General features: G+C 29.4%; 1 protein-coding gene across 1 annotated transcript; it reads right to left on the bottom strand.

The window, feature by feature from the left end:
• Positions 1 to 7604: 7604 nt before the first annotated feature.
• On the bottom strand, positions 7605 to 8207 carry LOC129879826 (uncharacterized). Its single transcript, XM_055953551.1, has one exon. It carries the CDS (start codon positions 8205 to 8207, stop codon positions 7605 to 7607), a length of 603 nt encoding a protein of 200 aa, XP_055809526.1.
• Between the last annotated feature and the right edge of the window lie 10710 nt (positions 8208 to 18917).

Genomic DNA, 18917 nt, shown 5'->3' on the forward strand with positions numbered 1-18917 from the left:
TTTGGGGGGTTTCAAGAAACCAGAAGATCAATGTTTCGATGATTGTGAGCTCATTTTAAGTTCGAATCCACTTCCATTTTCTCTAGTAAATTCCAAATACTTTGAGGATGTTGTTCATATAAAAAAATCTAAAATTTTCTGCTCGTTTTCAGAATCGAGTTTTTCGGGCATTTCGGGTCAGTTTCAGTCCAATTTTCAAAAATATGATATGGATATCGTTGGTTCCGTATTTTGATTTGGACTTAAATTTACTATAGATTGTGGTGATTTGGAGTGCATTCAGAAGGAAAAGGCTCACGTGGATTGATTGAGCGTGTATTGTCTAAGGTAAGTGGAATCTTAAAACTCTCGAATATCTTAAAACTCTCGAATATCCCATTGTATATGTGTGGGACGTAATGAGGGTGAGGTTATGAGTTTAATTGTGATATGAACTAATCTAAAATGAATCGACGGGATTAATAAAAGATTATGTGTGATATTGTTAAGTATTGAATATTACCTATCATAATCTAGATATCTATGTGTATTTAATGAAATACTTGATAGTCTAATTATGACTGCGGTTTGTCTGAATTGATTATTCCTCATTACTTGTGTGAGCATGTTGTTTGCATTGGTTTTAAAACACTATGATAAGAGGTATGTGATTGTGAGACTAAGGTCATTTTCGTTCAAAGATATTATATTGTCAAGGTCACCTTCGGTGGGATTATATTGCCGAGGTCATTTCCGACGGGATATATTGCCAAGGTCATTTTCGACGGGAATTACATTGCCGAGATCATTTTTGATGAGATTATATGGCCAAGGTCATTTTCGACGAGGTTTTGGGACCGAGGTCATTTTCGATTAGAGATTATGAGATCAAGGTCATTTTCGGTCAGTGTTTATTATGCCGAGGTCTTTGCCGATAATTGCACACATGCATGATCAGTGAATGTGCATACACATATTCTGCATATCTGTGTTAACAATTTGATGCTTATTTGTGACTTGTGAGTATTTGTACGATATATCTTGTGATATTGAGCTGTGATCTAAACCTTATTGAACTGTATAGTTGAACTATTAGGTTGGGATGATTTATGTGCAAGTTGTAGTCTGGAGGTTCTGTTGGGTTAGAAAAGGAGTTCGTGTATTCTATTATATTTACTTAGTTTTTCTGGTTAGTTTTCTTTGTACCGCGTTGTTTGGTACTCACCCTTGCTTCTACACTTGTGTAGGTTTTGAGCCTAGACTTTGATCACCGTCTCCTTCTGATCATTCGAGGCTTTTCAAGATTTTTGAGAGAGGTAGCTATTGACATTTAGCATACTCTCTGATTTTCTATACTTTTATGCTTTATTCTACTTGATTGTTGAAGACATATTGAGACTGTATTTTATTTTAGTTTTATTTTCTTTAGTAGCTTGTACTTGTGACAATCAATTTTTGAGGGTAATTAAATTGAAAAACTTTTGCTTTTGATTATTATTTATTTATTTAGACTATTTCTGCTTTATTTATTAATATATTGGATTGTAGGCTGACTTGTTCGGTGGAAAAGGAAGGATGGTGACACTTGAACTCCTGACCTATAAGCAAGAAAATTCAAAATATTTGTCACTTTAAAAAAACTAAGATGCAATTAATTATTTTTGTTCTACTCTTACTATACCAAGAAGGCATATATATATAGCCATTAATTAGTCTCTTAATGATGTAATTATGGTAATTTTGTCATATACCCCTTATGATTCATAATGAACAGACAAATATTATACCCATTGCTAATCTAATTTAATCCTTTTCTTTTAATTAGGTTTGGGACCAATAATTTGAGCAAGCTATACATCCAGAGTTTTAACTTATTTTTCATTTTTAATTTTATTTGGCATGATGTGATGATATAATTTGAGCTTAAATAAAAATATGGTTAGTGATGATTTTTATAGCCGATCCTATCTTATTTGGAATTGAGCCATATACTTTTGAGAATATATAAATACAAACGAAAAAAGAACTAACAAGCAATTGTGAAGTTCTTTTTACACCTACATTTCCTACATGGTTTCTAATTGGCCTTAAGGTAAGACATTCATTGGATTATCTTCAGACTTTCAAGTTGCTAATGACAATTTTAGAAAGCAGTATAATTAAGAAAAGGAAAAAAGGTTGAGTGTACAAGTATGTAATACGTTGTCGTAATAGTTTGAGTGCGTATTCAATTTTTTGGGACAAGTTCAAAGTGAATTCTATGCCTTTTCTCTTAAGATAACTTTGCAAGTCCATATATCATACAACATTTTAACTATACGGTCATGTTCTTATGCAGAAAAAATGAACGAAATCTCGTTTCACCAAAAATAGTAGAGGTGCTATAGCACAATGGTAATGAATGGAAGCTAACGTTCTATATGGTTGGTAGGAATTGGTTGGAAAATGGACCAGTGGTCTGTTTATATGAACTTGGACAATCCTCACTTAATGAACTAGCTTTCAAAGTTGAGTTAGGTTCAAATGTCATTTCCTTATAAGTATTAATAATTTCACGGAAATAGGAATTGGGTTCACGAATTGTCCCCAACACTTCTCGTCAATGGACTCCGAATGTATACAAAGGAACACAGTTGTTCATTCAAAAAATTCTTAACTCACTATCTTCTATTTCTGGACTCTGAGGACTGAGATATCTGAATTTTTCAAAATTTCACAGACACGCAGAAGATAAGATATACTATTCCCAATTGTGCGAAAATACAACTTTTACTTATTCAAATAATAATTAAGCTAAAACATAATGAATGATGACGAATCTTTGTTATTATATACATATCCATTTCGTAAGTACGTTATTAGGGGTAGTTCTAGGAAGGATAACTTTTTTCCCCAATTCTAAAGCAAAAGTTGACTGTTGTGATTTGAAATTTCTAATGATTCTCTTGTAATATACTCTTGTTATGAAACTATAAAATAAAAAGAAAGAGAAAGTAGGGAGAAAAGCGAAGTCTAGTTATTTCTTTTGAAGGATGAATAAACAATGAAGGGAACTCATTTATTTATAGGGGAAAACTGACTTGATTCCCAAGTAGGATTCCTAACTTTTCTCCCAAGAAATCTATTTAATAGACATTCACTATAATACAAATATGTTTATAACACTCCCCCTTGAATGTCTATAATGTGCCTCCTTAAAACCTCACTAGAGAAAACTCAATAAAGAAAGAAAACTCAAGTGAAGAAAAAAAGAGTATGCATATCTAACCTGCCTCATTAAAAACCTTACAAGGAAAATTCAGTGGGATAAAACCTCGTAAGGGAAAAAGAGTACAACGCGTATTAACTCCCTCTAATTAGAACATCAATCCAGAGACTTGAATCTTCACATTCCAATCTTATGCACCTTCTTCTTGAAAGTTGCAGTTTGTAAAGACTTAGTAAATAAATCAGCCACGTTGTCACTTGAACTAATCTGTTGCGCATTGATATCACCATTCTTTTGGAGCTCATGTGTGTAGAAAAGCTTTGACGAAATGTGCTTCGTTCTATCTCCTTTTATGAATCCCACTTTTAGGTGTGCTATGCATGCAACATTATTTTCATATAAAATTGTGGGTACTTTGTCATATTTTAAACCACATTTTTCTCGAATGAGATGTACCATGGACCTCAACTACACACATTCTCGACTTGAATAGCTATGATCTCAGCCTGATTTGATAAAGTGGCCACGATAGACTGCTTCGTAGATCTCCATGATATGACAGTACCCTCATATATAAACATGTAGCCTGTTTGAGATCGAACTTTGTGTGGGCCAGACAAATACGATGCATCAGCATAACCAACAAGATCGAGACTGCAACTATTAGAATAAAATAAGCCCATATTGATAGTCCCATTTAGATACTGTAATAAGTGTTTGATCCCATTTCAATGTCTCTTAGTAGGAGAAGAACTATACATTGCAAACAAATTAATCGAAAAGTCTATATCAGGTCTTGTAGTGTTAGCAAGTTACATAAGTGCACCAATTTCACTAAGATATGGTATTTCAGGACCAAGAATTTCTTCATTCTTTTCTTGAGGTCGGAATGGATCCTTATTCACATCAAGTGATCGAACAATCATCGGAGTACTTAATGGATGTGCTCCATCCATATAAAATCTTTTCAACACTTTTTCTGTGTAGGTAGATTGATGAACACAAATACCGTTTTTCAAATGTTCAATTTTCAAACCAAGACATAATTTTGTCGTTCTAAGATCTTTTATCTCAAATTCATTCTTTAAATAATCAATTGCCTTTTGAATCTCTATTGGAGTTCTAATAAGATTTATGTCATCAACATAAACAACAAGTACAACAAATTCTGATGTTGTTTTCTTTATAAAAATACATGGTCAAATTGAATCATTTATATAACTTTCCTTAGATAAATACTCACTAAGATGGTTATACCATATGCATCCAGATTGCTTCAAACCATACAATGATCTTTGCATTCTAATTGAATATATTTTTTGAGACTTTGAACTATATATTTTGGGCATTTTAAATCCTTCGGGGATTTTCATGTATATCTCATTATGAAGTAATCCATAAAGATAGGTTGTAACAATATCTATCAAATACATTTTAAGTCTTTCATGGACTGTGAAACTAATGAGATAACGCAATGTTATTGCATCCATAATGGGTGAGTATGTCTCTTCATAATCAACTCCAGGCCTTTGTGAAAATTTTTGTGCAACAAGGTGTGCCTTATACCTTTGTATTTCATTTTTCTCATTTCTTTTTGGCACAAAGACACATTTATAGCCAACGGGTTTGACACTATTAAGTGTTTGAACTATAGGTCCAAAAACTTCATGATTGGCTAGTGAATTCAATTCTGATTGAATTGCTTCTTGCCATTTTGTCCAATCATCTCTTTGTCGACATTCTACAACAAATTAAGGTTCAAGATCATCACTATCTTGCATGATTTTTGTTGAAACATTATATGTAAAGACATAATCCACCACTACTTCTGATCGATTCAGATTAGTTTCAACATCATTTGAATTTATGGATAGTTTCTTATTTTCTTGAGTCTCAAGCTCATTGATTCCTTCAAGGATATCAAAATTCCTCACATCTTGAACTTCCATATAAGACTCTTTCATAGTGTCATCTTTATCTTTTATTTTTATTTTTCTAGAATTTTGATCCTTAGAACCTAATGGTCTACCAGGCTTAAGGCGTGCCTTTGACTCATTTGCTATGACACTAGTAGATGATCCTATAAGGACATCAATTTGAATTGGGACATTCTCTGCAAGAATATGTGATTTAGTAATTCTTATCAAATATGTAAATGCGTCTGACATTTGATTTGCAGTTCTCTGCAGGTGAATAATATTTTGTACTTCTTACTTGCAAATAGAAGCACATAGATCAAGATGAGATAACGATAAATTTTTTCACAAAATTTCTCTTTTGATTTCACTATTTTCTCCCCCTAATTTTGAAAAAAACATCTCATCAAACCGACAATCTGCAAATCAAGCAGTAAACATATCTCCAGTTAATGGTTCAAGGAGCGAATAATGGAGGGTGATTCAAACCCAACCTATATTCCTAACCTTCTTTGGGGGCCCATGTTATTGCAATATGGTGGTGCTACAGGCACGTGTACAGCACATCCAAAAATTCTTAGATGAGATATATTAGGTTCTTGACCCAAAACCAATTGAAATGGAGAAACTTATGATAATTTATCGATCTAAGACGAATAAGTATTGCAGCATGCAAGATTGCTTGACCCCATACAGAAGTGGGGAACCTAGTTTTCATAAGCAATGGACTTGCTATCAACTGCAGACGTTTAATTAATGACTCAGTAACGCCATTTTGAGTATGAACATAAGCAACAGGATGTTCAATTCTTATCCCAATGGATAGGCAATAATCATTAAATGCTTGGGATGAAAACTCTACAATATTATTAAGGCGAATGGACTTAATCTGATTATCAGGGAACTGTGCCCATAATCGTATTATTTGTGTCAATAATTTTGCAAATGCGAAGTTGCGAGATGACAATAGAAACACATGAGACCATCTAGATGAAACATCTATAAGGACCATAAAGTATCTAAACGACCCACTAGGTGGGTGAATAGGTCCACAAATATCTCCATGTGTACGTCCCAAGAATGTAGGGGACTCAATCTCAACTTTCGTTGGTGATGGTCTCATAATTACCTTGCCTTGATTACAAGCAGTACAAGAAAGTTCACCCTTTAAAAGAATATTTAGGTTCTTTAATGGATATTCATTTGAATTTTCTATAATTCGTCTCATCATTATAGACCAGGATGTCTTAGACGATCATGCCAAAGTACAAAAGTATTGGAATTAGTAAACTTCTGATTTATTATAGAATGTGCCTCAATTGCACTAATTCTTGTCCAATACAAGCCCGAAGACAAAGCAGAGAACTTTTCTATAACACATGTCATCCCAGAGATATTCTTGGTGATGCCAAAATATTCAAGATTCATTTCATTCATTGCTTGGATATGATAACAATTTTCACAGATATCTTTAAAACTCAATAAAATTCTCCGAGATTTAGGAGAAAACATAGCATTATTAATGATGAGTTTAGATCCCTTGGGCAAAATCATAATGGCTCTTTCGAAGCCCTCAATCAAATTAGTACTACCAGAAATCATAGAAACATTTATTTTGCCCATATTTAAATGAGAAAAATATTTCTCATTTTTAAATATCGTATATATTGTACCATAATCAATCAAGCAAATGTCTTCATAATTAAATAACATGCTTCGAGAAATATCCATATCTTCACATAAAATGACATACACAAAATAAATATATATTCAATTTACGTGTTGTCAAAAACTACAATATAAATACCAGTATACTAAATTAATAATGAGCATTATATTACATATCATCCCACCAATAACGTAGTTGTTGTGATGTTGTTGATTGTACAATGGAAAATAATAACAACTTAATCCAAGTTAGTAACAAACTTAGAGGTCTTAGATGAGTTCTGACAACTCCTCTTCAGAGCCAATTGTATTGTATATAGATGAGTTATGACAACTCCTGTTATTTAAGATATAAACTAACAATTATATGTATGTCTTTTATACTAGACTAATTTAAAACCTAATTTTAAAACACGTAATAGAATTCACTATTTGGCTAAAAACAAATCCACCAGAATCTGCCAAACTAATATCAACTCAAAAGTTTAGGATTTTAGAGAACAATGGACACTAAGTTCATATAGTAAATATGGTATCAGTAAGATGCACCCTTTAATTTTTTTAATTTGAGTTTATCATTGACGGCAAAGGATAACAGTAAGTCAAAGAATCCGCAGATAAAGAGATCAACCAATTTTTTTTCATCAAATAATAATAATAATAATCTTAAAATGCTATTCAACTAAAAATTTATTTAATCAAGCCAAAATCAAATTAAATTCGATTCTATAATGAACAACTATAATATGACTAAACTAATTAACAACTAGTACTCATGTAAACAATATCATTACACGATTTATTCAATTGATAAAAAAAAAATTAAAAGTTGTTCATTCTTCCATAGCCACAGAACCATCACCAATTAAGTGATCTATCTTTCCTTCAGGGTGTGCAAAGAAATCTGCTACATCCAAATGTGTGATGTCAACATGATTTTCAGAAACAAAATTAGTTTTAGTTTCAGAATTTTTCTCTTTCTTCTTTAGTGATGCATGAAAAAGTTCAACCAAGTGTTTGGGAGTACGACAATCACGTTGATGGTGACCTCTTGCACCACATCGAAAACAGCCTGCTCTAACTGTTTCACGCTTCTCATCTTTTCTCTTTTCCTTTTGATGGTGATTTTTTTTTGATGAATGATTAACACCAGGAACAAAATTTTGTTCTTCACCAGAATTACGACCACGTCCACGTTCACGATCATGACCGTGATCTTTTCCACGTCTAGCATGGTGGGCGCATACCTCATTCACTTCAGAAAGTGGTGTAGATCTAGTAGGCTGATTCTCATTATTTTTCATTATTAAATCATTATTGTGTTCAGCCACAAGAAGATGAGAAATTAGGTCAGAATACTTCTTGAAACCTTTCTCTCGATATTGTTGCTGCAGGAGCACATTCGAGGCATGAAAAGTAGAGAACGTCTTTTCCATCATATCAATATCACTAATCGTTTCTCCACATAGTTTCAATTGAGAAGTAATTCTGAACATAACAGAATTGTACTCATGAATAGACTTATAGTCTTGTAGCCTTAGATGCATCCAATCATATCGTGCGTGCTTTTGGATGTAGGACCATCTTCAAATGGTCATATCTTTCTTTCAGGCTTTTCCACAAAACAAGTGGATCCTTGACTATGAGATATTCAATTTTCAAAATTTCATCAAGATGATGACACAAGAATATTATAACTTTAGCATAGTCTTATTTTGATGTTTTATTTTCATCTTTAATGGTGTCTGCAAGACCCATAGCATCTAAATTGATTTCAGCATCCAACACCCATGAAAGGTAGTTCTTGCCCGAACTATGGAGGGCAACGAACTCAAGTTTTGACAGTTAGCCATATTAAAAAGCATGAAAATTAATAATACCTTAGCCTTCAAACTTACCCTTCACTCTTTAAGACGGTAGAGTCTCGTGCTGATAACGTATTATGAAACTATAAAATTAGAAGAAAGAGAAAGTAGGGAGAAGAGAGAAGACTTGTTATTTCTCTTGAAGGATAAATAAACAATGAGGGGAATCCCTTTATTTATAAGGGAAAACTGACTTGGTTCCCCTAGGATTTCTAACTTTTCTCCCAAAGAATCTAATTAATAGACATTCACTATAATACAAATATGTTTATAACAACTCTCTTTTTCAATATATATGACTTACTTTCTTTTTTAGTCAATATAAAAAAATGAGTTATTTCTATATTTAATAACAATTTAACTTTAAAATGTCCTATTTACCCTTAATGAAATTATTTATAGTTACACAAATATATATATACCTTATTTTAGACCATAAGTTTTAAAAATATCTTTTTCTTTCTTTCTTTGTTAAACTTCGCATCAAATCAAACTGAATCATATAAATTAAGACGGAAGGAGTATTGGTTATCAAGTTACAGGTCATCCTTAAAAATTGCCATGGGACAAAGTTTGATGAGGAAAGAAGAGGTACTAATTTTCCCCATCAAGATAACACACACAAAAAAAATAATGATGATGATGGATGAGAGCTAGCTAGTAGTTTCATTGTAAGTGGCTGACACCTCAGATCCACTTAATGTTATTATTATCTGATGCTTTGTGGAGTGTTCAGGTAGTTTTTACACAAAGGCACTTGCTTTTATTCACCTTTTTTTGGGAATTAATGTCAAAAGATATTCCATCAAATTTATGTCTGTCCCTGCCTCTCTTATTGTAAGAGAAAAACAGGAAAAAAAAGAAGCCTTGAGGTACTATTAAAATGATCATATATAGATTATGTGACACAAGACATGAACTCAAGAGAAAGATTATTCAAAATCATGACATGTTTGGGTATCAGATTAAAGAAATTTTTTGGTACATTTCACATATTTTTAGTTTAAGATCGTAAAGATACAAAATTTTTGTTTGATTTCTTATTGTCAAATCAAAACTAGACAAACAAATTAAGATAGATGGATGTATATATACATATTCAGTAGATTTCGCAACAAATATAAAGAGTGTAATTTGAATTAATATTATTAGGTTCTATCGAATTCGTAACTCTCATTAGTTCCGCCCCCTATATAGATAATAGTAAAAGGAGCTCTTGTTATGGAGGAACACCTACCCTAGTACCCTCCTGCTTTTCAAAACATGACAAAATTGACCTATTTTATAGCTCAAGTTGTTTAGTACACCAAATGATATATGCAATATATATATACTGATAGTGCATATGTTATGTATATTTTGATCATATTAGTAAACTAATTGACCAAACGGTATATATATACCGATAATTATCCCGAACAAATATCCATGCAACAAGGTAGAAAGGCATTGAGACATATATATTGCAACTGTCTTTAGTTTCTACCTTTAACATAGAGTAATTATATTGGTTGATTTATGTTAAAATTCATATGATTTTTCCAAAAGGCCTCAAACTACATTAATATAAGTATCTATATATCTTACAGTATATATGTTTTCTTTTTCTTATCAACTTTTAATGTAAGACTTCGATCACATATCCAACAATATGTCCCTTGAACTAAATACGAGATTTTCCATCACCATAACCTTCATGAAGTTAATTGACTAGAAATTTATTGTAGGTAAAGCTACTCTCCACCATTTTCATGCTCGTCTCATCGAGCCATTGGCTCTAATAAGTAATACCAGTCTTGTGTTGGGATAAGGCAACCAAAGACAATCTTAAAATGTGCAATATATGGTGTTTGTTTACTAAAAATTCTTAGTAGAGGAGACTGGACTGGTACTAAAATTAAGGCCCAGTCCTGACTACCTAGCTAATAATAGGAGAATTTTCGCATATAGCCACTCAAAAATATCTTAATTATGCTTCATAGCTATAGTTTGCTAATTACAATTCGTAGCTATAGTTATAGCAGCGTTTGTATAATTTGGGCAACATTTGTATATGTTTGTATAATTCGCTATACAATTCGCAGTTTTTGTATAACGATTGTATATTTCACTATACAATTCATGCACAACATTTATATAATTCGCTATACAATTTGTAGTGTCTATATATTTCGTTATACAATTTGATTCGCGCACAACATTTGTATAAATCGCGCGAATTATACAAAATTCAATTGTATAATCGCTCGAATTATATAAAACCTTAAACTGTTATTACAGCTAGATATTTATCGCGGGCCATAATTAATTCAAACTATAGCTATGTTAGCTAATTAATAATTATATGTTTGCTTATCCGCGTAATTTTTCCCTAATAATATTAGCTAGTGGCATTTTCCAATACAATGTATGTGAGTTCTGTTTATTAGATATACGTTGAGACATCCGATCTAGACGTCGAATTTGATCCATTTGGGTAGATTAAAATGGGCTAAATTGATAAATAAGAGATACTTGTTCATACGTATTGCCTAAACAAACAGTTAAAAATGAACGGATCCCATAACCAACATACGTTAACATTGAATTTCATGAAGCAAATCTATTTTAACGTTATTTTGTTACCTTCTTTCCTGAGCTACCATATAATCCTCTTCATTTTTCTATAATTAATTTTTAAAATATGTATGACGATGTATAAAAGTGTATATACATTTTTATTCACAATTATACATTACATATACATCCGTATGTATTACATATACATAGTACAAGTAATGTATAAACTATGATATATTACATATACACTGGTATACCTTCATATATGTTGTATATATAATATATAAATCATGTATATGCTTTATATAATCATGTATAAACACAAAGGAAGGAGTTTATAAGGTTGTATACAGTAAATTTTGCATTAAGATATAAAAATATCGTAACAAGTCATATAGTATCTTATCAATACAATGAAATTACAATTTCTATAATCTTTCTAAAAAAAAATAGAAGGCTTTTGAGCTTTATCTCAAATTTGGATAGATATTAATCCAAGAACTTGAAGTTTGATCTAACAAAATTGTCTTGATCTTCGAATGCTTTGAACGCTAGGATATTTGTAACTTGTAGAGAAATTAATGGTGTTCGATTTATAAGCTCTCTCTGTCACTTAACCAAATCATATTAAATTTTGTGTCATTTTATGTGGCACCCTTTGATTTGACACGGTATTTCAAAAAAAAAAGAAAACTTTTAAAACTCGTGATGTAAAATAATCTTTAGATATTTGTGTGGCTGGAAATCATTTCATTAAGAGTAAAAGGGGAATTTTAAAGTTAAATTGTTTATAACTATAGTAAGGTGACAATTTTTTTGAGACGAACTAAAAAAATGAATGCTAAATAAAATAGGTAAGTGATGTATCCGACGTTCCAATACATCACATAAAGTGGTGTATACGACGTATCAATACATCACGTAAAGTGATGTATCCGAGAATAGGAGAGAGTAGAGATTTTTATAATTTTTTCAAATGGTTGAAAATTTTAGAGAATATGGTAAAATAAGTTGTGTATTTAGGTAATTTTTCCTAGAAAAATAGTTTACTACGTTGCTTCCCCAACTTATTTTTTTTAGCTTATAAGTTGTTTTCACCTTATAAGTTGTTTTAAATAAACTAAGCCAAGCAGACCCAATTATTTTTTGAAGGCTTATTTTAAGCACAAAATAGTTTTAAGTTAGCCAACCAAATATTCAAAAAACGGCAACTTATAAGTCAATCCAAACAGACTCTAACTCGAAGGGGTCATTTAGTAGGAAGTTAGAAAAAATAATTTAAATATTAGTGTTATGATATTATTATTCCTTTGTATAATAGGGTTTTCAATTTGCGTATAATTAATGCATCTATTAGTTATACGTTCTATTTAATATTATAGGATGTATATATAACTAATATATAGTAAATTATGATATTAGTGATACAAGAATTATTAAGATATCATTAAGTATGGCTAAAGACAAAATTATCTTTAATATACCAAACTAAATATTAAATAATTTTGACATAACTAAATCCAATAAAATTAATTAATCTTAATAATACTTATTTCAATATTACTAATACATTATTTATTAATATTATTCTTATACATTTTATCAAACAAAAGCCTTCAATTGGAAGCTAGCAAAAGGAACAGAAGAAGTTAAAGAAGAAATTGATGCTTTGTGCCTCTTATCTATTCATTAATTGCTTCAAACATGACAAACTAGTAGTACTATACTTTTAGGCCAAAAAGGTATATATCTTATAATGTGATGTACACAAATCATCAACTAGTTTTTTTAACCTTACTTTAACTTTTAACTTGCAAAGTTCTTTGAGTTCACTCCACTTTCTCAACTTGTGAACCACATTTTAAGGCATCTACATATGCACTATCTTATGTTCCTTATATTTACCTCTTGTTACCTTATTCATGTAGTATTATTATTACAAGTCAAATGTAATTACATATAAGGTCATTGAATTTACGGAAAAGAACCTAAAATATCCTTGAATTATTAAAATTAGTATAAAAATGTCCCCCATTCATCTATCGGGCCTAAAATGCCCTTGACATTCACTTTTAGGTCCAAAAATGACCTTTTCTTTAATGTAAAACGGCATGAGGGGCATTTTTGTACCAATTTCAATAGTTCGAGGACATTTTAGGTCTTTTTCTGTAATTAAAATTCTCTAAATAATTTTTGATCTATAATTAATTTTAAATATTTAAATTATAACCAATAAATGGCCGCCAATTGTTTTAAAAAATTATTCAAATTATTTAATTAAAATTTTGTTAAATAAATTTTGATTTATAATTAAATTGTAACCAACAGATGGGCGTCACGTGTTTAAAAGAATTATTCAAATAATTTAATTAAAATTATATTAAAGAAATTTTGATTTATAATTAATTTTAAATAATTAAATTGTAACCAATAGATGGCCGCCACGTGTTTTAAAAAATTATTTAAATTATTTAATTAAAAATATATTAAAGAAAAGGTCTTTTTTGGAAATAAAGGTAGATAATTATCATATAAAATTCTAAAAATTAATGCCCTTGCCATCTATCTTTAGGTCTAAAAATGACCTTTTCTTTAACATAATTTTAATTAAATAATTTAAATAATTTTTTTAAACACGTGTCGGCCATCTATTGGTTACAATTTAATTATAAATCAAAATTTATTTTAACATAATTTTAATTAAATAATTTAAATAATTTTTTAAACACGTGGCGGCCATTTATTGGTTACAATTTAATTATTTAAATTAATTATAAATAAAAATTTATTTCAAAGAATTTTAATTATGGAAAAGGGCCTAAAATGCCCTCAAATTATTGGAAATGGCACAAAAATGTCCTTCATGCCCTTTTTCCGTTAAAGAAAAGGCATTTTTGGACCTAAAGGTGGATATCAAGGGCATTTTAGGCCCAATACATGGATGAGAGGTATTTTTATAGCATTTACAATAGATCGAAAACATTTTAGGCCCTTTTTCGTTGAATTTATGATATTATCAAAAAAATAAAAAATCGTCATATGTTATTACAAGTTCTAATCCTAATTGACGGTTCTGAGCTAGTAAATTTATCTGGACTCAATATTTTCAACATAAAACATCATTATATATGTTCATGAATTCATCAAATTTAAATTTTATATCTGTATATCAATTATCACACTCTTCTTACTACTTGTGAGTACTTATGTTTTCCTCCTTCCCCATTAACTACTTATTTAGTAACAAAAAGTAGAAATCTGAAATTAACCGAAAAAACATGAACTATAACTAATCAATTACTAATTATGTTAGAATTGGATCAATTATAAGGACATTATCTTATCTATCTCTGTGTGAAAGAATTGGGTGGCTTTATCTCATATGTTTAAGTTTCACTATACAAAGTTATCCAATACTTATATCAGTCAGAGATAGCATATCTCAGATTAAATAGCCAAGATACGCATAGGTGTGGGTCTAAAATGGTGAGAGCAAATTCCCAAAAACTCAGTAACTTTTGTACAAATTTTATATTTATATTAAAAAAATTATTAAATATTATATAAGAAATATATTGTCTCAACTGAATAACAAAGTCGCCTCATGGTCAATAAGGGTTTAATTTATCTAGGACACATATAATAAATTTTAAATTAGGGGTAAAAACACACATAATTAAAGTATTCCCTATTTTCTGATTTTTTTATTTAAATTATCAGGTGTGTGAGTTTTCTACCTGAACTATCATCAAATGATTATCGAAACACACATCAATTATTAGTTATTCATTTTTCCTACCTGAACAATAATGATATTTCAAGTAGAAAAAGTAAACAACTGATAATTGAGATATGTTTCAATATACACAAATAGGTAGTAATACAAGTAGAAAATTCACACACCTGATAATTCAGTTACAAAACTCAAAAATCTAAATTACTTAGGTATATTATTACCTCTTCACTCATAATTCTTTTAAAATTTGAAATCGTATAAACTTCAATCATGAGTAAATTGATTCAAACGCAACCATTTTGAAAAAAGGGGGAAAAAAAGTAACAAGAGTCTCCTTGAGTTCTTTTTTTGATACTCCAAATATATATAAAAAATTCCAAAGGGGAGAAAAAGTAAGCACTGTATATAAAAAAAAAGATACGATAATCCCTTCAAAATTCTTATCTATTAAAACACAAATTTAAAATATTAAAAAAATAAAATAAAATAAAATCTAGACAGCTGTTGGATGAACAAACGACAGCCACGAAAACATTTAGATTCTTTGGAAAATGGGCCAGGGGAGAGAACAAGGTAGTGGTCATCTGTGATACACGTGGAAGTCATCTAGAGCTTGATTTTTCACTTTACTTTTATTATTATTATTAAGATACTGGGGACCACAAAATTCTAGCTGACTGCTGTTGAGCTGGCAGGTGCCTTCCACTCTGATGGCTGGTTTTATTCCATGTCAAATACCATATAATTATCAAACGACCAATCGACATGTCACATGTTTAGTGGCGGAGTCAGAAAAGGTTCAAAAATATGAAGGTATTAGATACGCGAATTAGCTGAAAAAAATTTGATATTTATTAGATATAGTTATATATATAAAAAATTATTTAAATTGTGTATAAATAAACACTATAATTTTTTATCAAAGGGGATACATATGAACCTCCTGACTATAAGGTAGTTGCGTTCCTACACACGTGTTGAAAAGACTCGATATATTTCATCTAATTTAATATTTCCTTCGGCTCTCAATTTATGTAATATTGTTTGAGTTGACACAGAGTTTAAGAAAGAATAATTTTTTTGAATTTTTAGTGTAGAACAAGTCATAGATATTTCTGTTACTATAATTTAGTAAAACTCAATTGGCTTTTGATACAGGTGTGAAGCAAGTCTATTGGGGAAGGATAGAAAAAAGCTCTATGCAATTATTTCATTAAGGATAAAATGGAATTTATAAAATATAAATTATTACCAGATATAAAAATGTTGGCTGACTAAAAAGGAATATATATCATATAAATTGGACTGAGAACGTAATACTTACTCTAATATACTACACCTTTTGTTTTAATTTGCTTGTCCAATTTTTACTTGATACAAAATTCAAGAAACTAGAAGATAACTTTTGAATTTTGATCATAAATTAAAGATAGGTAGAATATATAAAAGTGTCATTTAATCTTGTGTAAAAAAAAATTGAAATAGAGGGAGTAGTATTTTATAAGTACTTAAATTACTATCCCGATATTTTACTTTATCAATTTAATTATTATTTTATGTATTTAGATTTAAATATTTATATTTTAATATTTAAATATATATTTAAATTCAAACATGTTAATTTTAATGAAAATAAATAAGTTCTAAATAGTCTTCTTTGGGCATGAAATATATTTTAGTATTTCCAAAAACTAGCTTGAACTTCAGTCCTTGCAAATACTGAACTTTTATAATTGGATTATCATAAACTATCAAATAATAATATGGGGATTGTTTCAAGTGAAACAATTTACATGCACAAATTTTCCTTTAAAAAAAGTTCTAGCAAAATTCATATCAAAATACAATTTAACTTTATTAATTCTACATTTAAAATACTCTATTGTTTTAATTTTAAAAATTCTCCAACTCATCTTAATTATTTCTGTAACTCAATTTCATCCTACCAAATTTTGGACAAACTAAGGAGATATTGTCAAAAAAAAAAAAAATCTTCTAGACTTAAAACATAAGGATAGTACGTATGACATTTTTAGTCGGACACTATAAAGCAACTTTTCTTATCAATTATCAAATATATTCTATAGTTGCATTGGAGGATTGAGAAAGGTGATCGAAAGTAATGGGAATCAAATTCATATTTAATACGAGTGTTGACGGTTAGTTGAACTTTTATTATTTTTTTAATAAATTGAATATTATTATTTAACGCCTGAATCTGAATACATATTTAAATATTAAAATATTATATTAAAATATAAATATTAAATATATTAAAATATGAATATTAAATAGTTAAGACTGCTAGTTTTCGCAACATATGAATAATAAAATGTAACTTTGATTAAAAACTATAATAATAAAATTTAAATAAAATACTAAATTCTTCTAATATTATATTTAAAAAAAAAAAAAATTTATATGACAATTGGTGATGGTGATGACTAACGATGGTGATTGTGTGTCGATTTGATGTTGTTGCCGTAATTGAGGAGTCTAAAGACTTATCAAATTTTTCGATTGATGAATTAATGGATTATTTACAAGTCCATGAGGAAAGAGATAAACAGGTCAGCAGAAAAACAGAAAGAAAAATACTATAATTGAAGGTGGAGACACCTAATTCAAGAGAACACGGTATCAGAGCAGGTAGAGGTCATGTGATCGAATTTCACTGTCATTCATATCAAAAAGAATTTTCAAGTACTTGACCAATGAAAAAGAATCAGGTCCACATGTAATGAGAGGTCATTTGAGAATACAATTAAAGGGAAAAGCTCACGATATATTCCTCAACTTTACCATTTAGTATTAATATACCACTTGTTATAAAAATGACTCATATATACTCCTATTGTTATACAAATGACCAACATATACCCCCATCGTTATAAAAGTGCGTCACATATACCCTTTTCATCTTATGTAAGTGAAATATTTTTTTTTAAAAAATAAATAAATCATGTAGGAGCATTTTTCTTTTTGAGAAAGTTACAAAATAAAATAAAAAATATACCCATAAATGAATTTTTTTCTAGCAAAGTTTAGCGGTATATTTAATCTTTTTATACATGAATTATTTTTTGACTTTTTTGATTATCATTATTTGGGTTTCTTATTTTTATTTCATTTTTTCCTTCCATAATTTGTTGTAAAAATAAGAGAAATTAAAAAAAAGTGTGAATGAAAAAAGAGAGAAAAGTAAGAAAAAAATTTAAAACTATTTTTTGGCTTCTATATTGTAATTTATTTTTGTAAAAATTGGGGCATGTATCATAAAGTTTTACAAGAAAAGTAGTGAGAAAATCAAATTTAACCATCAAAATAATAAATTTAAATTAGCCGTTAAATCAAAAAGTAAAAAATATATATGTGTGAGAAAGATCAAATATACACCTATATGAATTTTTAAAAAATAAAAAACTTTAAAAAATAAATTTAAAATTAATTTTTTTACTTCCGTTAAAGAAAAAGGGTATGTGCAAGTCATTTGTGTAACAGTGAGAGTATATATGAGCTACTTTTACTTTTATAATAAAAAATATATTAGCTTTAATTGACAAAGTTAAAAAATATAGAACCTTCTTTCATAATTAAATAATAAAAATATGTTTTCTATAATAAATTAAACTCTTAAATAAAATGGTCACATAATTTAATATAACGTTTCTAATATAGGGAATCCGATGAGAGAGAAACATTTTCATAGCTATTTTTCCTAATCCACCTTTCTACAACTTTCTTATCCACGTTCTATTTAGAGGAGTGAGGGGGGGGGGGGGGGTGAAGTTAAATAGAAACAGATATTAGTAGTAGTTATGCGCAAAAATCAAATTGATCAATAAATTGAATTGAAACAAATGCTATTGAGTTATTGTTACTAGATTATTGGACTAACGAATTTTGAATGGTTCTAAAAAAACATTTGGGTTATTAGTTTGATATTAATTTTTTAATATTGAGTTATTGAATAAATCGATAATTAT

This window comes from Solanum dulcamara, chromosome 2, assembly GCF_947179165.1.
Source record: "Solanum dulcamara chromosome 2, daSolDulc1.2, whole genome shotgun sequence".
Taxonomy (NCBI): Eukaryota; Viridiplantae; Streptophyta; class Magnoliopsida; order Solanales; family Solanaceae; genus Solanum; species Solanum dulcamara.

What these genes read in the sequence shown, in the direction of transcription:
- LOC129879826 (XM_055953551.1), bottom strand. Translation starts at nt 8,207, where the DNA reads ATGGAAAAGACGTTCTCTACTTTTCATGCCTCGAATGTGCTCCTGCAG.